The 27,262-nt window shown below is 38.7% G+C and overlaps 1 protein-coding gene and 1 pseudogene across 3 annotated transcripts in view; both read left to right on the forward strand.

The window, feature by feature from the left end:
- The first annotated feature begins 447 nt into the window (after positions 1–447).
- Positions 448–24,158, forward strand: LOC101706052 (uncharacterized; annotated as a pseudogene).
- Tsc22d2 (TSC22 domain family member 2) overlaps positions 23,391–27,262 on the forward strand; it is a 48,982-nt gene continuing 45,110 nt past the window's right edge. The window contains exon 1 of one of the 3 annotated variants that reach the window (XR_002392562.2): positions 23,391–26,395. Coding sequence is in view for 2 of the 3 variants with exons in the window: in XM_021253032.2 (XP_021108691.1) it covers positions 24,417–26,395 (1,979 nt within the window). In the remaining variant the exon portion in view is untranslated. The remainder of the gene's footprint in view (positions 26,396–27,262) is intronic. The other 2 variants (XM_021253032.2, XM_004834448.4) reach the window with 2 other exon arrangements.

Consider the following 27,262-nt stretch of genomic DNA (forward strand, 5'->3'; position numbering starts at 1 on the left):
GGGGTACTGTTATATTCCTTTCCTAGGGTGCTACTACATTCTATTATATTGGTGTGTTCCCTTTGTGCCATTCATCAAGCTGCATATTTACAGTTTGTGCATTTTCTGAATGTTTTACTGAAACAATAGTCATAGCTTTAAAACCCTGTTGTATACATAGGAATGTATCCGTAATACAATGTTAAAGGAGAAGAATGCTGTGTAGAATTAAGATCATAAACTCCTCATATATCAGTAGTTCATGTACTAAGTGGGTATTTTAAATACTTCATCAGTGAAATGCATTCTAATGAAATACACAGGACAATCTAGCTTTCTTTTAATACCAGAAATAAACAAAAGAGTAAATGTTTCTTCATTTTCTCCTTTCTGCTCCTCTTTTCTTGTCTATTTTACTTCTCTGGCCCTTTCTTCTTCCTCCACCTAGGACTGATTTGTAGTGCCCTCATGGGTCCTCTTTTCTCTCTTACCCTGTTTGGTGTTGGTCCTGAGGATGCTGATGGGGCTGGAAGGATTACACTTAGTTCTCCTGGTATCCTTGAAACTCAAGCTGAAGTGGAGGCCTCTGTTACAGTTGAGAGATTTGCCCTTGTTCTCTCTAAAACTGGAAATGCAAAAAGAGAAGAGAAAGTGAGCAGTTATCTGTTTCTTTTCCCTTCTGGGCCTCAGTACCTCCCCCTCAGTTCCCCAACCCAAGCCTAACTGTACGTCAAAACAAATGAAGCTGCCAACATTATGATGCTAGGTGGTTCACACTGACCACCTCCTTTCACATGTTCACGTGGTAGGTCACAGAGCACTGGGGGAAAGGGAAGTGGTGATGCAATATCTAAGAGTCATGATAGGTATGGAGGACTAGCAAGTTGTTAGGGAAAAAAATCCAGACAGTGGAATAGAATTTGCATCAAAGTAGAGAGTGGCTCTTCTCAACTATAGTCACAGAAAGTACAAACCAGGTACTGTGCTTGTTAAAAAAAGGATAACAAAGCACTGTACAAATGAGATGCTTTTTAACTAAGTCATTTGAAAACCCACTAATTATGATAAATGCTTTAGGGACTTTCAGAACAACTTGCACATTTAAAGGGGGTACAAAAACTTGAAAATGAATAGACATCCCAGAAATTTCCCCAACAAAAACTCTGAAACCTGCATCTAGATTTTCCACTTCATAAGGATAAAGAAGGTAGGAAAGGGCATTGGGGTGCTTTCCACTGTGCCTGTCAGAGCAGAGCAGAAAGGTCACCTGCCTCCAATCTCCAATATCTGAAATTCCCTTGTGAAGAATTATGATGTGCATTTAGAAGACTGCAAGCACTCAGGATGAGGCTTCAGGTCTGAGCCAGGAGACTGGTGGGCAAAAGAAACGAGGGTAGCTGCTTTCCTGGCCCTCCTGGCACACCAGGCCCCCAGAACAGAAACAGCAGAGCAGGATCCCTATGATAGCTGCTGCAAACTAATGGTGGGGTGAGGGTGCCAACTAGGTTTCACTATTCTATGTGAGGAGGACTTGGGGTGAGGCAAAGAACTTGATAAGAAAACCAGAATGGCAGATGAAACACAAGAGAGAAGAGGAGATGCTAACTATAGAAACTTGATTATTGGCAGTTGAGAGATAGGCATTAGGGGAAAAAATATAGAAAAGAAAGTAGGCAGTATGGAGAGGAAGAAGGAAACCAGCCTTAGGAGGAGCAAAGTTCATTTCAGCCTGAGGCCTATGTCTAAAATAAATTCACACATTGTCTATGCTCAAGAGTTGTGGTTTGGGTGTCCTTTATTATATTGTTAGGGGGAATTCTTTTTAAATAACTGAACCACAAATGACCCAAAAGATTTAACTGTTTAGTATGAAAAATTAAACATATAAAAAGGTAAACAGGATATAATAATGATCTTGGACTATGATCCAACAATTGTCAAATCCTGGCCAATCATACTTCATCCAACCTCCACCTATTTCCCTCTTCTCATGTTAGTTCTTTTTTGTTTTCATTGTTGTTGCTAAATATATTTTCATATCACTTTAAAGCAGTTTCAGATATTGTATCATTCTGTTCATAAATATTATAGTATATACTCTAAAAGATAAGGATTCCTTCTATATTTAAAAAAATAACCAAAATATTATTATACTTTACAAATGATTTCTATTATCATCAAACATCAGGTATTTCTATATTAAAAACTTTTCCATTACTATAACCAAAAGTGTTTATGTATTTTAGAAGAATGAGGAAAATTTTTACTAATAGAAGGGACCAGGTGAGAAGGGTGTACTAGGAACCTTGGGAATGGCACAGACTCAGTAAGAGAGATTGTATTCTGTGGTACCATAGATAGATAGTGGATGACAAGCATCTTATAAGACTTTACACCCAGCTCTAGATAAACCGACAGTAATCACCACACATCAAAGAGCCAATATTTGAACTGCTCTCATTGAAAGCAGAGAATTAGGGGACCTGAGTAATGAGGAAAAGACTGTTTTGTGTCCTCCACCAATCTATTGTTCTAATATTTTGTGTGAACCATAATATATTTTTAAAATGGACATCATTAAAGAATGAGATTTACAAATACTAAAATGTTTGAAACACCATTAATTGCCTGTGCTCCCCTAAAGCAGCCTGGCCAGAGTAGGCAGAGTGACACTGCAACATGAAGGCTGCCCCAAATTCTTTGCAAGGACAGAAAACAGCCCAGAAACAAGGTGCCAGGCTTGCTTCAGAATCCAGCAGAATGGGTCTAATGACCAAGGCACACACACATTGGCCTAAGTTCATGGGACAGAAGAAGGTAGGTGGATATGAAAAGGTAATCAGGAGATTACAGTGATAATCAGGACATTTGCAGTGTGGAGAAATATGGCCAAAGAGAATGGGAAAAATAAAAACACAAAATCGAAAGAATGAGATTTAAAAGCAGAGATAGTGGCTGGAGATGTTCCTCAGTGGTAGAATGCATGTTTAGGGCACACCCGATTCTGGATTCAATCTCCAGCACCACCACCACCAAAAATATATATATAAAATGATAACAGTTCTCATATTTTTTCCCACACTCTAATAGGTCATCCTGAGCCCCTTATTTTGGAGATCACAGTGCTGATAAATGGGTGACAGGAAAGTCCCATTTAGCAGATTGGAAAAGAGCCTGGGATACATTTGCAAAGGATACTAGAGATTGGTGGTCTCAATTCTGCTGTATATTAAGAATCAGCCTGGGAGATTTTATGAAATGTGAACATCCACACACCCTCCCAAATGAAGCAAATCAGCAATTCGGGGTCTGTGCGTTGGCATTTTGTTAAAGTTCCCCATGTGATGCTAATATGTAGGCAGGAATGAAAAACCACTAATAGGAGTGTTCAAAAACTCAGTTGCTTAATGTAATAATATTAGTTCTAAACTAATATTAGTAGTAAAGTATTCTAATACTAAGAATGGGGGGAAATATTTCACTGTTTAATAACAAATGCAGAGAACTGAAAGGCAAGTAGAGAAATTTTAACGTAAAATCATACCTAATAAAAGTGAGAACTCTCAGTAAAAGATGGTTTTCATTTCCATACTTCAGGTTCTTACTACTTCTTAAACTGATTTAAAATGTTGACCGATCTTGCTTTTATTCAACCAAAAGCATGTATCCTATAAGATTATTAAAATTATCAAATTACTATTTCATATTGCAATCATGGTTATTTCATATGTCAAAATAATTCTGACTACTTTAGGTTTTTCTTTTAATCAAGTTTATCTTCCAATGGGGGGGTCTGGCTTAAAAAAATAAAAAGATATTTTCTACCTGTGAGAAACTGACTTCATCAAATTATCCTGGAGGGAAAAGTAAGTACAAAAAGGCAGCTGTAAAGCAAAATTTTACACAATGAATGACACACCAAATCCTGCAGGGAAATATGCACCACAATACATAATTTCCTGTGGCTTCCTGTCTGTGGAAGGAACACTGAAGAACAGTAAAAATTTTTCCAGAAATGATTTCCTTAGCTGTCTCATTGATGGATTTAGCATAGGTATTTGACAGTGGAATCACTGTCAAATCCAAATATGCATATTTATAAATGTTTACATATCTAATCACAAGTTCCTAAAAATAAAAATTAAAAGAAATTTGAACTAGATTCCATTTTATCACAAGCCTGGAATGCTGAAAATGCTGTGGCAAAGTCATCAATTCATTCATCTAAGTGAAAAGCCTATAAAATCACAGCCATCTTCAGCCATATCTTTAAATTTCACCATTTTGCCAATTCCACAAAAGTTATATTGGCACTATCTTTTGTAGTAGAACAAAAGGCAGTTATCTTCTAGAGGATACTTAAGATACAATGGGCAATCTATCTTTATTTTATGACATTTAAAGAGGGTGAAACAAACTTGTTCCATAAATAGCCTTTATAATAAATCCTGAGAAGTCACGAGGCCTGCATGGTGGTAGCACATACCTACTGCAGATGGCACTGTGCCTTAGCTTGGCCACAGGACGTATCTATTAAACTGGGGATAGGTTGTCACAATAGACTCATGGTTAGGATGGATACTTAGTATATTTCTATGGTTTTGCATAGTATTTTACATTTTTAGTGATTTATTATTACCTAGCATCCCTCCTTGATATATTTAATTCTGTAATTCGAGATTTTTAATCTCTTACCTGGATGACTCCTTAGTCTCTCCCCTCACTTCAGCCCTTCTGCATCAATAGCAGTGTTCTTTCAACAATGCATCTTGGAAGTCATCAACCTGTTACTTACCTATGGAACGCTCTATCTCTTGTTTCTTGTTTCTCACCTCTGCCTACCTTCTCACAGTCACTCCTTACCCCTAACCAAATGCAGCTTCATGCCATGCCCCTAACATACTGGTTGTTCTAATCTCTGTTCTTGTGTTATCCTTCATGAATACTTTTAATATATCTTTGCCTGCCAGGCAAATTCTCACAAGAATTTTGAGATCAAGACAAAACTTCGCCTCTTCTGTGGAAGCCCTTTGGAAAGTCCCAGACTTGGCCTCTCTAGCTTTTGTATTACTTTACCTTCTTTTGTACTTTTATTGTTATTCTTATCACCATTGTCTCTGCCCAAATCTGGGTTCTATCCCTCCACTACCACTCCTAAATAGAAAATGAGCCCTTCCGGGTAGCTGCTCTATGTCAGTCATCTTGGTTTCTCTTGAGTCCATCATATGCTAATGAAGGAACTGATACATTCAGTTGATGAATTAGTAAAAGGAGTTTTGTTCCTGTTTGAAGAAGAGAAAATGATGGCCCCGGGAAGCAGCTCAGTGGCACTGCACCTGCCTCAAAAGCACAAGGTCCTGAGTTCAATCTCTAATATCAAAAAAAAAGAAGAGAAAATGAAACACTACTAAACAGGAATTTAATGCTCTTTCATGTAGATCAAAGATAAGTAATCTATTTTTACTGTGAATCAATTATGGAAAATTAAAAATATTCACTTACTATATTTTTTAAAACACATAAAGTGAAAATTTTGTTGGACGTAGTGGTGCCTGCCTATAATCCCAGAACTTGGGAGGCTGAGGCACGAGGATCTCTGTGAGTTTGAGACCACCCTGGGCTACATAGTGAGTTCAAGGCCAGTCTGAACTACATAGTGAGACCCTGTCTCAAAAAAACCAAAAATAAATAAATAAATAAAATAAAGTGAAAATTTCTTTATGAGATGAAAGAATTTTAATGTGACAATAGGTACTTTCTCTTGTAGGCACTAAACTGTTAACGCTGAAGCAGATTTGAAAAGTAGCAACATAGAGATGGTTTTCTGATTTTTTTATCCTGAAATTCATTTCAGGCAATATCACAAAAGCTGGGAAGTGGACAATTGGTTCTTAGAACATGAATTATGGAGGACCACAGGACCACATGGTCTTTCTGCAACAGCTGGCTTGACTGTCCACTCTCTGCAAGGATCTCATCAGCTTTTACCTAAGTAACTTCTTTCCTCCTCTTTCTTCATCCTTGTGAGTCACATGCAAGAGTTAATACTTGGCAAAGCAAAAAATAAAAGGAAGGAAAAAGAAAAAAATAAAAGTTTCTCTTGAGCAGCGCCATGCAAATACCACTCTAAGCGAAATGCCTGTATGTATGAACAGTTGTTTACAAACTATGAATCACGGGTCTTGAGGGGTTATGTAGTAATTTGGGTGTCAGGTTGAATGGGGTATGTTTTGACTATTCCATTATCTACAGCATTTGAGCATTTCTGAAGTCTTCTCATAGTACTAGGCCAAGTGTAACATATAAACGCTCAAGCTGTGTCTATAGGACTCAAAAAAGCTATATAATTTGACAAAACCAACTATTTTTAAAGCATAACCATCTCTGGATAGGAGAACTGGTTGTTTTGCATCATATAAAAGATAAGATAAGTCATTATTTAAATTCTCTTCATGATTGTAATGGAGTTGAATAGACATCCTCATCATTATATGATCCAAACAATTCCTACTCTGAACCTGAGAGATTTTCACCTAACACATTCCCATCTCAGATAGGCAGGAACTGATACATTTTGAACATCTCCTGAGTGCTTTATAACCATAATTTAATTTATCACTCAGCATTGCTATGAGATGGATATCACATAGCCTCATCTTACACATGAGGAAGCCAAGATTCAGAGAAGTTAGGTAACTTCTCTGAGGTCACATAAATAGCAAATGATTGAGCTGTGAGTCTACAAATGCAGTGCTCTTTCCCTCCCACCACACCTCTGCCAGAGGCCCACGGAGTCATGAGGAACTCCACTGAGCCAGGGTAATGCATACAAGCCTCACTCCATAAGTGTACATAAGCCATGCCAGGATGCTGAGTGTGCATTGTTAGTCCCACACAGCTCCAAGAAAGGAAATGTCTCATCTGCTTAGAAATTCCTATAGAACAATCCTTACTAGAATACAGTATCAAAGCAAAATTCTGACTTCACAATACAGCAAGCAGTTGTCATCACCATGAGAAAAAGCAGATCTCCCCACATTTGCATATTATAGGTCACCCCTTAACTATATTTTTATGTAGCTAAATAATTTGATTTCTTTGTTCATTTCAAACAAAGCTGTGCATGCACATACTTTAAAGAATTCAGTTTACATGAATTTTTGTGAAAAATAGCAGTTTCCTCATTTTTTCACACACCAAAGGCAACCACGTTCAAGTTTTAGCAATTGTTTTGCTCATTTGTTTGGTTGGATGGTTGGTACTTTTGATGTTTGTTTCCATAACTCTTTCATGCTATTTTTGCTTATGGTGCTAACTTGACGTTTCTAGTACAGGCATTTTCCATGAATTCTCACTATGGAATGAAAGTTCATAGCTTTCTTTTACCACTCTCTCCTTCCCCATATGCCGCACACTTACTCTTTGCATTTCTTCATCTACTCAATACCACTATATCAAAAGTTTGGTTAGATTAATATTTAGTATTATATTATTGTAAGCATGAAAATGTTACTTATAGCTAAATTTTGTTTTACGAGTACTATAATTCTTTTCCTTTTGGCTTAAACATATTTTCCTGGAGTCAGTTTTTATGTATTTTGCTAAAATTTAACCCTAAACTCTCCGTCAATTGTTTAAGCTTTTTCTTAAAATATTCAAACACATCATAAATTCTTTCATTTTCATCTTCTTGAAAAAAAATCTTTCCCTATACTTTGTAATATGCATCAACTAGACAGATGGTCTTGGTCACTTCCCTGTGACCAAGGCCATCACTTGTCACACTTGTCACACAGGCACTTCCTTCCTTATGTGCTAGAAATGCCCTTTGCCTGACTTTTGTATCCACTGTCTTCTTCTATATCACTTCATCCTCTCATTTTGGTGGGGCACATCCTCAAGTAGCTTCCAAGACTGAATGTGTAAAGGTAAAACTTTTTGAGAACTTACATGACTGAAATTCAACTTATCATCTATTTCCAAATTATTCTCTAAATCATCTGAGTCTCACACAACTTCTTACAACTCTCTTAAACCTGTAGGCCCAAGACCCATCAGTAGTCTAGGAATAGTCTGAATAATGTAATAAAAGAATCAGCTTACCAGTCCTGAATTTGGTAATTTGCTACTATAAATTCCTTCCTGCCACAGTTGCATACTATAGTCTTCATGTATTTGTGTTGCTTCCTGTATGTGCTCCTCTTTAAAGTTACCGACTCAATTTTTTCAAGGTCATTTTGAATTTCATTCTTATATTCTAAAGTGCTAATTACTCTGTCTTAACAGCCATACTGAGCATCACAAATACCACCCAAATTACTCATAAAGCACAATTGCACTTCAAAACTCTCAGACTTGCTGCCTTCACTTCTAATGGCCAATTCAAAATTATTCCAAATCATTAGACATGGGGAAGGGTTGATACAAATAACATAATTGTTAGCCAGGGATTTAGCTCAGTGGTCCTGCGCCTGCCTGGCAAATGCAAGGTCCTGAGTTTGATCTCCAGTACCAAAAAAAAAATTGTTTCTTCTTAAAGAAAAAAAAAATCAGAATGTAACATGTATATGTACCAATGCTTCACAATGACTATATTATATATTGTAAACATATAGTAATAAAATATTTTTAAAATAACAAGGAAAAATGGTTTTTTGGTTGAGTTTCAAGGTGCTGGAGTTCTAGGAGATCCATCCTACTATTTTTACAAGGGTGTTCAGCTTCTACTTTTCAAAGGCAATCTTTTCCCTAATTAAAAATTAGACCATACATAATTCTTCCTTTAGAGCTCAAGCATCTATCATTAATACCACCGTACATAGTTATAACAAAAGACAGCAAAGCATATTGAAAGAGCACTTGCTTAAAGAGTAAGAAGATCAATGCAACTAATGTTTATCTGTGATCCAATATTTCATGTATCTACTAATAATCCAACAGTAACACATCAAATATGTATTGAGTACCTATTATGTGCCAGGTACTATGCTGAGCCCTGCAACTATGAAAATAGACTTGGTCCCAGTACTTGTCTAATGGGAAAACAGATACTGAACAAATAATAACAAGTTACCATAACTTAACTACCACAAGACTCAAGTTTCCTCATATGTAAAACAAACAAAATAATAGTATCTCATAACTTCAGAAGAAATTGTAAAGTAGGGGAAAATTTTTTTATAAGCTTTCTTTTTCCAAATTGACTACAAGCATCTCTGACCAGCTTTTGACTTTCCAGGGCCACAGAGCATGTTATTGATCTTTGTAACCTCAGCAAGTAGTGCAGTGCTTGTCAAGTTTGCAGGAACTCAACCTGTATCTACTGAGCAGGTAACAACTCTGAAAGAATATAAAATCTTATTTTCACATGACTAAAACTCTTTTCATTTTTTTATTAAGATTATCCACCCATTCATGAACTTAGAAAACTTATGCCACAAAAAATAAGGTAATACTACAATAAAATATTTCCTTTTAGCAGGTATTCATCATTAAAGGATATATTTTTGAATAATTGAAGTATTATGTATATTTTCATCTTGGGGCTGAGGGTGCAGCTCAATGACATAGTGCTTACCTAGTATGCATGAGGCCCTGGGTTCTATCCTCAGCACTATAAAAGAAACAACCAAAAAGTGTTTTCATTTGCCCTGTTACATATTGCAGGCAATTGTTCCTAAGATAGCTTCTGAGCATAGAGTGTAACTTTCGGAGTGTTGACAAAATTATTGTGGTTTTAAAAGTACCTGAGTAGGATGCTCCCAATAAGTAATTTATTTTAAATTCAAAATGAGATGTATTAAAAAAAATGAACTAGATGCTAGCAAAGTCTTGCCCTACAGAAAAATTTTCTCACAATGCTAAAACATAGTCAAATAAATAAATGTATGGAAATGCCAATAGACCTGCTTCCTGGCAAATCTACACAATTCACAGACTTTAAGTCTTTGGAACATAAAATGTGTATAGCAGATGATTTTTACATTGGAAGTTAATTTGGTTTTTTGTTTGTTTGCTTGTTTGTTTGGTTTTTTGTTTGGTTTTGTTGTTTTCTCCTAAAGGGCCTAAGGGATAACTGTGATTTCTGTTTCATGGAACTGCGGAGTGGAAGGGTGGAAAGGGGTCTAGGGATTATATGGTTCAATCTGCTTATTTTCAGGGCTCAAGAGAGGTGAAGGGATCTGCCCATTAAAAACTGAGGCCAAAAGCAGTGTCCTCCTCTCTGGGACAAGAAACAGCAGCAGTCTACATAAAATATTGCCTGGTATCTCGGGAATTTGCTCGCCTGCTGTATAGAGACAGTCTGACCCTGGAGAGTCTAATTCCAAGATAGTTACACATACATTCCAGATAAAGATGCATCTTCATTTGAATTGAAATAGAATGAAAAACCAACACCACTCCCATTTTTTTTAAGAAGAGAAAAGTAAAATTTCTTCACCTAATACTATAAAATTCTTATTCCTCAATATAAAGGAAGAGAATGCCCTCCAATCAACCTTATCCAACCAAGGCAACAGTTCCCACCACACTTGCCTAATTCACTGGCATGCCCCAAAGCCCACACTGGTCCATGGCATCATTCCCATGGCAAGCAACCGTCTCCTGCCCACTTCACTTCCTAGTCAAAAACCTCACTGCCAGCTCCCTTTCTTCTCACATTCATCTATATTTTGCTTAACCCCATCTCCTCACCCTGCTTCCACCAACATGAGGTCTCAAAGAAAAACAAAAACCCTACAAGTTCTTCCTCTTTACTTGTTTGGGAACATCTGCTCTGATGGTCCATAAATTATGAAATGGGGTAATGGAGAAAATGTGGACCTGGGTATCATTCAGATGCACTCAAATATGGCTCCAATTCTAAACTCCTGAGGAAATCCTCCATCTCTCTGAAGTTCACTTTCTTTATCTCTAAATTGCAGGTTATAATGTTTATCTCATACAGTTGTGGTAAAGATCAAATGAAGATACATTTATAACATATCTATGACACTCCCTGGCTCATCCCTGGTACTCCTTCCTTCCAATCTATCTCTGCTGCTCACTTTTCTCCCTTTTCTAAGGGCCCAGCTAAACGTGCTAATATTGTCATTTACTATGCAATTCTCTCTAATTTTATATAACATATATATATTTGAAATTTTCTATTTAAAAATATTAAAAATATAGTGGCACATGCTTGTAATCTCAGCACTCGGGAGGCTGAGGCCGAAGGATAGCAAGTTCAAAGCCAGCCTAGGCTACACAGAGGTTCAAGGCCAGCCTGGAATACACAGCAAAATCTTGTCTTTAAAAAAACAAAAAAATAAAAGGAGAAAGGAAGAAAGTAATAAATAAAAGAATGACTTTCTGATGTTAGAAATGTTTGATAAATACAAATAATCTTTCAATTATAAAGATTTAAATAATATTTAGAGTAATTGAACAATTCAGAAGCTAGCAAATATTACTTCATTGAAATTGAAATGTTTTACAAAATATTTAATGTACTTAAGGACATTTTATTCTAATGTGTAAGCTTATGAAATAATATTAGTAAGGAGACTAATCAGCTTCCCTATTGTTGATACAATATTATTTTGAATATATATTTTAAAATTATTGTTTTTATTAAAATATCACCTATTTCTCTTTTCAGTTTATATAATTCATAATAATTCTGGGATTAATCACCTCCAAATTGGATATCTTTTCAAATTGTTGTCATATGTAGCTTGAACATTGATCAATAACTTATGAAATCATATTCAATTTAATACATTTAGGTAAAATTAATGGGTTCACGGTTCAGAATAACTATTTGGCTATACCATTTAAAAAGTACTATCTTCTACATATGAGGTGACATTTTGCCTTTTGTGATAAAATTTCATGGGTTTTTATTTAAACTATAAATATCAACCTTTTAATCCATTATTCTGTGTATTTCTTGAGATCAATGTGGTTAAATACTTACAGCCAACTTACTTGGTCTCTGTAAATTTTAGTTTACCAAGCTAGATAAATAAGAGAACTTTACAATTGTAATAATACCTTTCTTTTAAGGAGTTCATAATGTATTGAACTACTCTATTATCAATTCTAAAGCATTCTTAGTAGATGGCATCTATGAAATCCAGTTTACTAAACAGGAGCCAAAGCTTTGGGGCTGAGTGACTTGTCAAAGGTCACACAAATAGCTATAAGGATCAAGTGATATGCATGGCAAGGTTTGACAACCACAAAGCATTACACGTATGTTAGGTATGACCACAGATAAGAACAGACCTGGAATGAGTTTTTACAGTTATTGACTACTATTTTTAATACTGTTTTGCCATGATTTTCTGGTCAAAAAATATATGCCCCTCAAAAATCTCATAACATACAATGTAGAATGTGGGAAGCGGGCAAGTATACAAAACTACTTGGGTACAGCGCAGAGGAGCACAGCTTCCCCAGCGCAGAGGAGGTGAATCTTCCGGGCTCTCGTACCACCACCCCCAGCGCAGGAGATGAGCCACACAGGCCCCAGCAGCACACATCCTCCCCCCTGCTCCCCGCCCCAGTTGAAATGAGAAGACAGGTAAACAAGTCTCAAAACCAGACTTCCAGAACACCTAAATCAACCCCAAAAGAACTCAACCACCTGGACTCCCTGAACTGGCAACAAAAGAGGATCTGGAAAAAATGAAATCAGAAATAATTTCTCAGATATCAGCAAAGATTGTGCCCATAGTGCAAGACATGATTAATAAATCTACAGAGAACACAGATAAAAAAATAGAGGAGCTGAGGAACATGATGGAATCCCAGCATAGGAAACTAATGGAATCTATAAAATAGATGCAAATTTCCAGGAGATTAAAAACTCCATTGAAAGTTTACGCAGCAGAATGAGCCAATGTGAGGACAGAATTTCAGATATAGAAGACAAGACTGCAATGACCAGGAAAAGAAAAATTGCTTTAAAATAGTAAAGGATATATGGTGACCCTACTATTGAAGTGCCTTCCACAACTCATTTATTTACTTTTTAAAGGAAAAAACAATTAAGTTTGGAATTTTGATCAAACTCTTAACTTGGGGATTGGAATCTCTACAGCTGCAATTTTCTAGTTGGCTGGAGAATTATGAGAAATCTTTTTTTTTTAATTTCTTTAATTTTTTAAAATTTGTTTTTGTTGTTTAGGTTTGTTTTATTTGTTTGTTTGTTTGTTTTTGCAGTACTGGGCATCAAACTCAGGACCTTGTGCTTACAAGCCAGGCATGGTGCCACTGAACTAAGTCCCCGGCCACGAAGTCTTGTACTTCATTTTAAATACTTGCTACAGCATACTCTCTATATGGTTACAGAATTTCAACAAAACTTGTGTATTATTTTCTTTGATTCTCAGAACTGTTTCAGAGTATAATGAGCTGCTTCAAAGGGGTCTGAAGTCTTCTAATGAAAGGTGTTTAGGACATGACAAATACCATGGTTGCTATGAAAATTATCAACTAACTAGAAACTTTAGGAATTTCATGCCAAAAACATTATTTTAACAATGATTCATTTTTGGTCATTAGTTGCTTATTTTGAGTTCTCATTATGCTGAAACTATATCAGCACCAAGGAAAAACATGTTTTCAAATTTGGCTTATTTTATGTAGTGGTTCCATCTCCCATGCACCAACCATAAATTCTTTGCCTCTGGGACTACAAATGCTTCAGGATGTAATGGAAAGTTAGTATCACATGGCAAGACATTTGTCCCCATTGCAGAGTAAGGCCAGCACTGAAATTCAAACCCTAATAAGAACAAGTATGTAAATGAGAGCAGCCAAAATGAACACATAAAGAAAACAAACCCCAAGGAGTCTACAACAGACACTCTTTTAAAAACCTAGATATTTATTAATCTGTAGCATTTAGTCTCTGTGAATTCAAATAGAACTTTTCCCCAATAGTTTGTTATTATAGTGATATCTCTATAGACCTCTATTTTAAAAATAAATGGTAAGGGGCCAAGGATTTAGTTCAGTGTTGCTGCGCCAGCCTTGCAAGCGCAAGGTCCTAGATCCCCCCAGTAAAGTACTGGATCCCCCCTGTGCTAAAATAAATAAATAAATAAATAAATAAATAAATAAATAAATAATAAGATCTTCTTACCCTTTTTTCCCTATTTGTTGGATTTTTTTATGCAAAGGAAATATTACTTAAACTAGCTACTATACCAAATATTAAAAAAGGAGTTCAATTTTCCTTGAATTAAATATGATTAATCATCTCTATGTGTATTCTTCATCAAAATTTCAATCTTTTTACAGAATATTAAAGATGTTGCATTCCCAAAAACTTCCGTATATGATCCAACACATATAGCTTGCATATTTTCTGAAATTTTCTAAAGAATGAACTGTTTTAGCTGGGGATTTAGCTCAGTGGTTTCACCGCCTGCTGCCCAAGAGCAAGGACCCAAGTTCGATCCCCGGTACCAAAAAAAAAAAAAAAAAAAAAAATGAACGAACTGTTTTGATTAAAATGAAAGAAATCACCTTTGTTTAATTAAAATGACCTCTTCTTTCCTCTTCAAGATACATATTTAAACAAGCCCTTATCTTTGCAGAGAATTTTCCAGTGTACAAATGTTTCACAGTAGAGAATATTTTTTAAATGACAAGTTCATGTATTTTACAATATTGAGATTCTAATATGTGCCAGGCTCTATTATAAGGCTCTAGAAATACAAGAGTGAACAAAACAAATGCTAACCTTTCCACCTCCTCAAATAATTCATTTTATTATAAGAAGATAGACAACAAACAAAATAGGTAAATAATATAGCATATTAGAAGATGATAAATGCTATAGAGAAAGGGAAAAAAGGCAGGAACCAGAGATGGGAGGTGGAGAAGCTTGAAGTTTTAAGTACATAGTCAGGGCAAACCTCACGGAAAAGGTGACATTAAGCAGACTTGAAGGAGTTGAAGGAAGTAGCCATGCAAATATCTCAGGAAATAAGCAGCAGGTACAGAAAGTACAAAAATCTTGAAGCAGGCAAGTAACTTGGTAAGGTAGCAGACTAGCAAGGAGACCAATGTGGGTGAAGCAGAGTAAACACAGAACAAGTCATATAGGATATTGTCAGGAGTTTGGCTGTTATTCCGAGATGGGACACACTGGGTTTGAACAAAGTTGTGGGAATCAGGAAATTTTAAATAATTCAGCATATTATTCACTCAGTCAGTCCTGGCAGGATATTGAAGGCACAGTTCCAAGGGAATTTTGAGGACAAAGTAATGAAAAATCATTACAGAAATGTGGTTAGTTAAGGGACTCAACAAGGAATACTAAGGCATTCAATGGCCAGTACATTGGAATGCCGTTACCACACTTGGATCTAAAGGAGACCAGTGACAGTTGGAGCTATAGAAGGGGGTCTGATCGGAAGTATAGTTATAGAGGTATGTCAGAATCTCAGTCTAGCTGGAAGGAAGAGGAGAAGAAACAACCCAAACTCTTCTTGTACTGCCCTCTGATCTTGTGCCAGTAGCTCTCAGTGGCTAAATCCAACCAGAAGCTAGAGAACAAAGGATCTTTAGTAATGAAGGCCATAATACCTCATTCCTAGAATGCATAAAAGGATAGAAGAGCATGGAAGGGAGAAGGCAGTGGCATCAGGCAATGACCAGTATACTTAAGTGTAAAAAGAGCTGAAGAAGAGACATTTTGTGGACCCACTTATATATTGACTGTTGCATATAAAACCAAGAATCCAAACTTGTCCTTTGAGAATATAGATTTATAAAACCTTATCACTAAAAATGGTCACTCTCTTAATCAACCTTATTTTATAGCTAAAGAAAGTGATATCACAGAGATGACGACCTGCTCAAGGACACACAGCTAGAGAGAATGCTGCAGAGCCTCCCATGGTACCAAAGTTCCCTAACATCTCATTTTCTTTCAACTGTACTTTTCCTATTTTAATTGTTTTTCTGTCTTTTATGTCCTTCTAATTCCTTTCTAAATTCCTCTATTTAATAAGTTAACTCTATAAAGTTAAATAATCCAAGATACTGTTCAACTGTTCAATAGAAGGAGGGAAAAGTAGTTTCTAAAAGAAATCTTCCAATACACAATGTGTGCATTTGAATGCTACAAAGATTTATCTATGTGCTTTTTTTCCTATGTGCTTTTTTATCTCACTGAGAAAATAAGGCTCAGTCCTCAGCCTCTCTAAAATTCTGCTTGTTGCAAGTTCTTTGTCAGGTGGCTTTATCACACTTATCTAATAATTACATTTTAGCAAAATGACTTTTTTCACTTTTTAAATGTGGTATTTTAGTTTTATCTAATCAAAATTGATGCCTTTAGGTTACAGTTATGGTTTTCATTGAGAAAAAATAGTTTCTCTTACAGGTACTAAATTAGTTGTTTTCTACAAACAATCCTCCTATGGTTTCCTGCTACACTTAAAATAAAATAAGATGTTCCTTCACTTGGCCAACAAAATTCCTCATTATCAGATGCACCAGCTCACTTCCTGCCACACAATGGCTTCCACCACAAAGCCAATGTACAGTACTTGCCCATCTCTCTATCTAAAATGCTCCTCCTTCACAATTGACAAGCCTGTCCTTGGTTCAAAGAGCCCTTCCTCATGTCACCTGCAGGGCATCCACCTAAAAGGCACAGCCCTCTCCCCTGCATTTTTTTTCTTAATACTTATAAATACTTGAAATTACTACATTTCTCTGTCTTTGGTGTCTGTTTCCCCTGTTAAAATATAAGACCTATTAGAACAAGGACTTTCCTTTTGTTGAGTAGTTCACAACTAGTTCACAATTAGTCAAGAGCCCAACAAAGAGCCCAGCAGGTATGAGGCCTCTAATATGCATTGAATGAATAAACAAGCAGAGTTGATATTTTCTATTATATTTGCAGCTGGGTGTTCAAGACATAAGTATGATGCTATTTGGGAATTTTAACAGCAAAATAACACATTTCTAATGAAATAATAAGTAAGTTATTTTGAACTCAGTAGTGAAGCTTAGAAAATTCAGTGGTAAATATTTGAATAATATGAATGAATTATACCCACATAATTTATCTTTCTTTAAAACATGCATTTTAGGGGGAGGATTTTTTTCCCCTTAGAATGTAGAACCATTGAATTGATGGAGTACTCATAAAACAAACAAAAAGAAATGTGTAAAAGTTAAAAATCTAGAATTACATCAGTTGTCAAGTAAACATGCAATATGCATAGAAGAAAAATTATTATCAAAATCCAGAAAAAAATAAGTAGATTAAAATTCTAAACATCTGAAAATGGAAATATATTTATAGCTAATCAATTTTTCTTAAAAATAGGTAAATGTCACAAAATGCATGTCAAAATAATACTGTCACTATTACTTAGTAGGGATTTGATAGTCAAAAGTGAAAAGCCACTAAGGTTATTTTTTCATCTATGTCTTCAGCTTAGTGGCTTCGTTCTCTTCTAAAGATCCCAGGTTAAGGATGGGGGAGGGGATTATTAATTTGCCAAGATGTAGCTCATTATATGGCCATTTTAAGTAATATTAAAATCCTTCTGCAAATATGGACTATGGGTTGAGTTTTTAATGAGCATGAATGTTTTCAAATTAGAATTTCAAGTATTTTAAAGTTCAATGGTTAAATGGTTTTATTTCTATGGACTAAAGACTAATTATTTTGGAATTAAGATATAATTTCTATCTGTGCCTTTCAACCCTTGGCTCCTACCAGGTTAAAGTAGTCCAATCAGCTGATTAGAATGATCTTCAGATTATCAGTCAATGTTTAGATGATCCCTCATGTCTACATCCAACTTATGCAAGCTTCTGCACTCACATTTTTTTTTAAAAAACTCTGTGCACTAGTAATGTTTACAGAAGGAACTATAACCCAGGAGTCTAGAAATTAGAAATATTTTTCAATGTTCTTTTGTAAGAAAGTTACAAATTAAAATTAGAGGTATATTATCACTTGAAGCAATATACAACCACACCTATTTATATACCAAATCATATGGACACATCGGAACAGGTGGTGATGCTTCACTTTATCAAAGGCTATGACATTGAATGTAAATCACTAGCTTATCCATGACAGAATATGACTTCATAAAGTCATGTATGTCTATTTACTATTTTTTTAAGTTAACAAATTGTATTGAAATGGTATTGTCAACAGTTTCATACTGAGTTGCTATCTTGTCTTCTCAAAATGTCAAAGCAATGCCACATCTGTTATCTTTTTCTATACACACTCAGTGGTTTAGGTAGTATAACAGCTCTACACTACAATGCTATTTCTTTTCTTTCTTTTTTTTATAGTTTGCAGGTAATATATTATCTTTTCCTTTTTCTTTTTAAAATTTTTATTTTATCAAAAAGTAAAACAAATTTTTATAATTAAATAAGAAAATGATAGTAATTACACTGTGTATCACTATCTTCAAAGTACTCAGAATACAAAAAAATTCTTACAAAAAAAGGAACAGATAATAACATAAATCTTTCTTTTCAATGAACTAAGATGAACTAGTAGTATAAGTGTAACCAATTACCATACATATTGAAATATTTTTAAAGCCATGGAATTTGTAGTATGGGGAAGTATTTGAACTTCTCCCTATTTCCTATTTATCTCTTTTCTATTTTATTTATTTGTGTTTCTCAAATAAGAAAAACCATGCAATATTTGAGCTTGTGTGTCTGACTTATTTCACTTAACATTACGTTCTCAAGTTGCATCCATTTTTCCTACAAATGCCTCAAATTTATCTCTTTGTGGCAACATAGATTTCCGTTGTGCACAAATACCACATTTTCCTTATCCATTGATCTGTTGATGGTCATATCTGCTGTTTCCAAGATCTAGCTATTATAAATTGTGCTGCTATAAACATGGGTATGCATATGTCCCTGCAATATGAAGATTTTAACTCTTCTGAAGGTACCTAGAAAGGGAATACCTGGGTCAAGTGGAATTTCTATTTTTAGTTTTTTGAGGAATCTCCACATTGATTTCCATAGTGGTTATACTAGTTTACATTCCTACCATGTTTCTTTAGGAATAGGGAAACTGAAGAATTAGTAGATTTGCTTTTCAATCACAAAACAGGCTTATAGCAAAATGAATGCTTACTCCTGATCCCTCCAATTTCTTTGTTACCAGTGGCCACATATAACATTAAAAAAAATGAGAAGGCATATAATCATAAATAGATTTTCAACTCATGTTATCCAACATCAAGTGAAGCATTAAAGCTAGATGGTAAAGCCACAGAACTAGTATTTTAGTTTCCTAAGATTGTAAATTAAATTTCATAATGAAATAACAGGCTAAAATAGGATATTTTATTTATTATTATTTCAAAATATACCTTTTTGTTCACCAAAGTGCCTGTGCTTCAAATGTTTTAGGGAATGAAGGAAATTGTCATTCTTGCGGTACCAGGGATTGAACTCAGGACCTTGCGCTTTTGAGGCAGGTGGTGGAACCACTGAGCTAAATCCTTGGCCAAGGAAATTGTCATTCTTTAAAAAAAAAAAAAAAAAGACATCATTATTTCAGAGAATGTCAAATCCTAAGTGTGTCTAGTAGAAGTTTAATTAGTGGAATCTTTTTTTTTTTTTTGATACCAGGGATCGAACTTGAGACTTTGTGCTTGCAAGGTAGGCGGTAGCACCACTGAGCTAAATCCCCAGTCCTTAGTACAAGTTTAATTAAATGTGAAAATCTTAGATAACTCATTCTCAAGTAAGAATTTGTATATCTCAATCAGATTATGTTTTCCTTTATAAAAATATTTATGGAATTTCATTAGCCTTAGTCCTTTTTCATCGGATTATTTTCCCTTTTGGAATAATATCATACAATGATCTCGCTTCAAGGGTTTATTAATATGATATTGGTCCAGAAATGGAACACTAGAAAAATCATAGTAAGAAATCAGACTATTTGTTTAGACAACTGATATTTATTTCTAACAAATGTGTTTCAGAAACTGAAAACAACTCCATTTGGCATTTTTCTAACAATTTAGTGATGAAAACATAGAAATAAAAAATAAGCTCTCTTGAAGGGGTAAAAGTAATGGGTTTAGCCTAGGGCCTTCGCACTGAGTAACATCCCCAGCCCTTTTTAAATTTTATTTGACATAGGGTCTGGCTAAGTCACAAAACTGCCCAGGCTGAGATTAAACTTGAACCCCCACACACACCCTAGACTCTCAGAAAACTGGGATTGCAGGCCTATATCACCATGCCTGGCTAAAAAATAAACTATTTCCAAATGCTAGGAAACCCTAATAACTGAGATACAGGCTGTCCAACTGCTAATATACCCAAACAATGTACAACAGATGTCAGCGTTTGATAGCAAAGGCTAAAGGGTTACTTCTCTCAACCTAGTAGTTAATTTCTACTGCAATTATCTTTTTCTTTTCTCTAACTCAAGGTGTTTAGATTAATGTATCATTGTTATTTTAAATATAATATAAATCATGGGAGTGGGGGGTCAGGTCTTCTTTCTTATCTGCAGCTCACATTTCAGGATCTGGTGACTATGAAATAATTCACTGATACTGATATGGTTAGATAATAACCTAGTAGAATTTAGGGGCATGATGTTTACAAATGGTCAAAAGATTTTTCTACAGCAGTGTTTTCTCTTCAGTGAAAAACAGTCCTTAGTTTTTAAGTGTCTTCCCTCCCTACGCTGTTCTTTCTAAATGTACACTCCATACACTGCTGCAATTTGATGTCTCTGAGGGAAGTACCAGATGTAGGAGAAATGGTCAATTTGGGGGCTCTGGGAATAGTAATCAACGATTCCCATACCCTCCATGTAAGGTTTGTGGGTCCATGCATGAAGCCAGGATAACTGCATGAAGGGCCTTAGCCCTAAGGTTTGGGTCTCCAGGGACCTTTCCAGTTCCAAAGAGTTAGGTTACCATGTTACTTATTAACAAGCTTACCCATACCCAGTAAAGGTACTTACATGTAAGAGTTAAATAAACTCTTCTCCTGGAATCACAGCAAATTCAAAATTGGGAATATGTTAGTAACTCTGAATCTTTTTTTAAACAGACTTCATTTAAGCAAGTAAGCATCCCAATACGTTACCAGAGACACAATTTCTAGCTCAAAGAAAGGTATTATCATTTTGATTAGTTACTTAAAGATTTTTAATTCTTTATGGGTCCACTATGAATTATATATCTTTTTTTGTTGATTAGAGACAGTTATATAATTTATTTTTTTGACCTCTGTGCAATGACTTCATTCATGACAATAACCAGAATTCTTATCATTTCTTTGTAACAGTTTATAAAGTTTATAAAATTCTTTACTTTTTTTTTTTTTTAACATAGGGTGTTTTGTTTGTTTGTTAAGACACAGGGTCTCACTATATTGCCCAGACTGGCCAGAGCTCCTGGTCTCAAATGATCTCTCTGTCTCAGTCCTTCTGAGTTCTACATTTTTGAAGGGCAAATGTACAAAAGAAGCTAAGGTCCTTAACTTTGCAAAACATTATTTTTAAGAGGACTATTTTATCAGTTGAAACACAGAAATCTTGAAACATCTTAATGAAACATTTTAATTTTATAATCCTAAACTGTTTTTTAAGTATCTTTCATTCCCTCTGTACCAGAAAGTTAGCTCATTTCCTGATCTCTTTTAAAGTAGTTTTATTTTTATTTTCATTTCATAATAAATCCTTTACAAATTCTTTAAGGAGAAATGGCCTTACAGATTACTTCTTTTCCCCACTGAATAGGTGGTTTAAGAGTTTCATGACAAGTAATCAAGAAGTCTATATAATAAGGTAATATAATGAGACAACAAGCAATAGGATACTTATTTTTCCAAAAGGCTCATGGTCAACATGGATAATCACTTTTAGTAATCTGGTAAATCAACTCAAAATTAAATCAAACTTTCTAAGTTCATATTGGATTTAACCAGTTGATTTAACTTATTGATGGAAAACTTTCTCTAACAATTACTGAAATTACAGATTTAGAAATGAAACATTCCATCAGCCAGCAATCTCTGCCACTATAGCAGCATAATGTTACACTTTGTTTCTTTTCTCTTTCACCTCCTTAAGAAACAGGGATGTTACGTGGTCTTATTTCACATCCTGACCTCTGTTACTTGGGTTTAAAAAGGACATGGTTTCTACTGAGTTTAAAATATCCACCTATATAAAATACAACTAAGGACCTAAAATTCCGGTGCAAAATCTCAAAACGTCTTTTAGGATAAAATTTTTTTTTCTATTGCTCAAAGATCAGAGACCTGAGAACAATTTATATGCTATGTAAGTTTTGATGCGACTTCTAAAGCTGCAATAGATACGAAATTTATTTCCATCAAGACTTAGATTTTACCTAAATGAAGACTAGTATGTCTAGCCTCCACTGTTTAGAAGAATGGCTTTAGCGTTTTCTTTTGCTGGAAAGTAGCTACCTGATGATAAATTCACCAGTACTTTCATAGCTGCTCTCGGAAGTAGGACAGGAAAGGGTGATTTCTGACTCTTACTGTTGTTCATGGCCCAATCCAAGCCATGTAACACCCTGGCTCCTACAAAAAGTTTTAGAATAAACAAAAGGAAGAACTATAACTATTTAGCACAGTGGGGTCTACATTTACGGAGCCTATAAACTGATTTTGTGTTGAAAGTAAAAACAGTCCCACGAGTTTAAATGAACTCTTTCATCCTAGAATCACAGCAAATTCAGAACTGGGAATATGTTAGTAATTCCGATCTTTTTATAAACTGACTTCACCCTGGGCAAGTAACCATCCCCTGATGCCTTTGTTGGAGACAGAATTTCTGGCTGAAAGATCATTTTTATGATTCAATCTGGCTGGCTGTTCTTGGTTAATCATCCTGTTTCTCGCAACATTTCACTTCCCTAATAACTATGGTGGTCACCGTTTATTTTCAAGAGTTCTTAAGTGATTCTATTTCCCCAACCGTACCTCTCCTCATCCCATTTAAGATCCCCCCATCTCCTTTCCTATCGCCTTTCTTTCACTAAGATCTTGCTAAACATTAGTCACAGCACATGACCTCCAGTCTTCCAGTTTCTCGAACCAATATAAAAACAGTTGATTGGCGCGGTTGTAAGCTTCCTTAGTTTGGAATTTAAACTTGCTTTCAGTTTTTCAAATCTTAGTGAACTTTCACCACAAAACTTAAATTTAAAAATATTTTAAATAAAGAAACCAACCCCTTTAACCTTTAGTCCCGCCCATCACCTCCCCCCAGGCCTCCAGGCGAAACTCCGCAGGAAACCGGAGGGGGCGGAGCACTGACGTCACGACGCCAGTGCGTCACCGAACGGCGGCGGCTGCGGCGGCTGCGGCAGCGGCGGCATTTTAGTCAGCAGCGGCGGCGGCGGCAGCGGGCGTGCTGCTGCTCTTCCCAGCATCCCTGGCGCGGCCATTTCAGCCCCATCTTGGCCGAGGGGAGGGAGCTGCAGCCACCTCTTCAGCAGTTTGAATTTCAGTTTCTCCAGGGTTTACGGACCAGGCACGCTGAGGAGGAACTGAAGAAGTCGCCGCCGCTACCTCATACAGCCGGAGCGCCTCGGCTCGCCGGCCAGGCGTCAGGCGTCAGCCGCCGCCGCCGCCGCCCCTGCCCCTGCCCCTCACTCTCCGCGGAGCCGTGAGGGGAGGCCAAGACTGCAGCCGCCGCCCGCCTGCGGGGGAGGCTCTCTGTGAGGGAGGGCCGGCCGTCTCTCCCCTCCCCCGGAACGGGCTTCCGCCTCAGACGGTCGGCATGTCCCTGGGGCTGAGCTCTGGCTAGAGCCGGGGAGCGAGGGCCGCCCGCTCGCGCGCAGCCCGCTCGCGGACCTCCAGCCAGCCCGACCCGCGGCTCCAGACCCACCGCGCCTCCCCTCCCTACGCGTCGGAGAGCCGGGCGCCGCTGCCGGCACCGGCCTGAGGGGCACGAGCGGGGCAGCGCCGCCCCTCACGCCGCCGCCGCCGCCGCCGCCTCCTCTCCGCCCTCCCACTCCCACCCTAGCCTGGGCCTGCTGACCGCGCGAGCGCCGAGCCGCACTGACCGCGGCTGCCGGGACGGAGGCGGCGGCCGGCCCCTGGGATCACGGCTCTCCGTCTCTGAGGGGATTGAATTGAGGCGCCGCGGCTGCGGGCGGTGAAAAGGAAGGAGGAGCCGCCACGAGAGTGAGACGGGGAGGGAGGGCAGAGCCGAAGAGCCCGACGACGCCCGGAGGAAACGGCGAGGAGGATGTCTCACCGAGCGGCCGGCGCCCGGATGAGCCCGTAGCTACCCCAGCGGGCCTCAGACCCCAGCGCCAACTCGGACTTTGTCTTTAGGGGTCTGGCTCTGCCCCTCCCGATTTCCCCTAGGATCCGGAGGAGCCAACGTGCCTCTCTGCCCTCCAGCCTTCTTCACCATGTCCAAGATGCCGGCCAAGAAGAAGAGCTGCTTCCAGATCACCAGTGTCACCACTGCCCAGGTAGCCACTAGCATTACCGAGGACACCGAAAGCCTGGACGACCCGGACGAGTCACGCACGGAGGACGTCTCCTCTGAGATATTCGACGTATCTCGAGCCACAGACTATGGCCCTGAGGAGGTCTGCGAGCGCAGCTCCTCCGAGGAGACACTCAACAATGTTGGGGATGCGGAGACTCCCGGGACCGTCTCCCCAAACCTCCTCCTAGATGGGCACCTGGCCATCGCCTCGGCTCCCGCCAACGGAGGAGGAGCCATTCTGGCTCGGAGCGTGGCTGGGGCGCTCGCCAGTACCGTGGCGGCGGCCGCCACTCCAGCCCCCGCCCCCGGGGCTCCGGGTGGCCCCCCGAGCGCTGGGTCCTCCGCCGGACCGGGAACTACAGCTCCGTCTCAGCCCCCCACCACTTGCAGTTCCCGTTTCCGCGTGATCAAGCTGGACCACGGGAGCGGGGAGCCCTATCGACGCGGCCGATGGACGTGTATGGAATACTATGAGCGGGATTCCGACAGCAGCGTCCTGACTAGGTCCGGGGATTGCATTAGACACAGCAATACTTTTGACCAGACTGCAGAGCGGGACAGCGGCCTGGGCGCCACCGGAGGGTCTGTAGTGGTAGTGGTGGCCTCCATGCAGGGGGCGCACGGGCCCGACTCGGGAACTGACAGCTCCTTGACTGCTGTGTCACAGCTACCCCCGTCGGAGAAAATGAGCCAGCCCACTCCGGCCCAGCCGCAGAGTTTTAGCGTTGGGCAGTCGCAGCCGCCACCGCCGCCCGTAGGTGGGGCTGTGGCTCAAAGCTCGGTTCTGCTGCCGCCGTTTGCGGGAGCAGCTGCCGGGCAGCAGCCAATGATAGCAGCTGCCGCACAGCCAAGCCAGCTACAGGGAACTGGGCCCGGCGGCTCCCCTCCAGGACCGAGTGGACCAGGTCTGCCGCCTACGAATGTAACCCTGGCGCAGCCGGCTGCGTCCCTACCTCCGCAGCCGGTCCCAGCAGTCGGCGCTTCAGCGACGCAACATTCCCAGCAGTTCGCCTATCCCCAGCCTCCGATTCAGCCTGGCCATTTGCTGCCGGGCCAGCCCTCCGGCCAGAGTGAGTACTTGCAGCACCACGTGGCCGGCCTCCAGCCGCCGAGCCCTGCGCAGCCTTCCTCCACCAGCGCCGGAGCGACCGCCTCTACTGCGGCTAACTTTCCCATGGGCTCTGGCCAGAATGCCTCTTCGGTAGGCGCGCAGATAAGGGGCACGTCTTCCCAGCCCAGTGAAGCTGTTACTGCGGGGCCGGGACTAGCACAAGGCGGGCAGGCCGCGCCTTGTCAGCCGGCTGGGGTGTCCCCAGCTGCTGTAGGAGGCATGGTGCAGCCGGGCAAGGGTCCTACGGGGGTCGGGCAGCCCCAGTCTCTGCCTCCGCAGCAGATCGGTGGCAGTGGTCAGCTGTCAGTCGTGCCTGGTGGCCCTCACACCGTGGTGCCCGGAGTTCCAAACGTGCCTGCAGCCGTACCCGCTCCAAGCGTGCCTAGTGTGTCTACCACTTCTGTTACTATGCCAAATGTACCTGCGCCTCTGGCCCAGTCGCAGCCGCTGAGCAGCCATACACCAGTCAGCAGGAGCAGCAGTGTAATCCAGCACGTTGGGCTGCCCTTAGCTCAAGGCACACACAGTGCGCCAACGAGTCTACCACAGTCTGACCTAAGTCAATTTCAGACTCAGACCCAGCCTTTAGTCGGGCAAGTTGACGATACTAGAAGAAAATCAGAACCCCTACCTCAACCACCACTTTCTCTCATTGCTGAAAATAAGCCTGTTGTGAAGCCACCTGTTGCAGATTCTCTAGCAAACCCTCTTCAGCTAACACCTATGAACAGTCTTGCCACCTCTGTGTTCAGCATAGCTATTCCTGTTGATGGGGATGAAGACAGGTATGGAAATCTTTTATTTTAAATATTTGACAAAAATGCTTGGACAATTTAAGATGCAATTTTGGGAGGTTTTTTTTTAACTCTTTTATTTTTAAATATAAAACAGTTTATGTTTGGTAAAAATTGATTTAAATTGCTGAAGTAAAAATGTAATAAGAGTTGGTCTTGCCAGTTTTTTAAAAGCACTAGAATGAGTAGGGATGCAACACTTTATTCAAAAAGACAGATTTCAGCTTAATATTATTTTGAAGGTGGTAGCTACTATGCTCTAGGGTAGGCCTTTTCTTAGAGATAACCAATCTTGTTTGAACACTTCTGGTAGTTTTGTTAGTGTGTGTTTTGATGCTAAGACGGAAGTTTTTTGTTTTTGTTTTTTTATAAGTTTTCAATTCCAGAAAACCAGAAAGCTTTCTGGTTATTAAAAAAAAAGGAAAGAATCCATGTAAGGAATCTCCTCCTTTGTATCTGGAAAGGCTGGAGAGATAAAGGTGAAATGTCAAATTTGGGTTTTGAAGATCATTAATTATGAACTAAGTGCTCCCAAAGCTTCCCAGTGACTTCTCTAAGATAACTTTTTTGTTTAAGCAAAAAAATATATTGGAAAAATGCTTTTACCTTCTATAACTCTTTTTACTATCGGAAAGGGAAGTGTGAGATTCTTTCATAGTAGTAAAAACTTAAGCTCTTGAAATTAGTAATTTTATAGTAAAAGTGTAAACGTCAGTAGTTGGCTCCCTCTACGTAAGGGATGCTTTATTAATGGTTCAAGTAAAAACTGGTGTTTTGTTACACCATTTGCTATAACAGTTGATGTTTGACTTGGCTTAAGGAGAATTTTTGTGATTTTGAGGAAATACTACATGGAAG

Source organism: Heterocephalus glaber, unplaced genomic scaffold (genome assembly GCF_053883595.1).
Source record: "Heterocephalus glaber isolate CG9 unplaced genomic scaffold, H.glaber_assembly_v1.0 deba00001504, whole genome shotgun sequence".
NCBI classification, from domain to species: Eukaryota; Metazoa; Chordata; class Mammalia; order Rodentia; family Bathyergidae; genus Heterocephalus; species Heterocephalus glaber.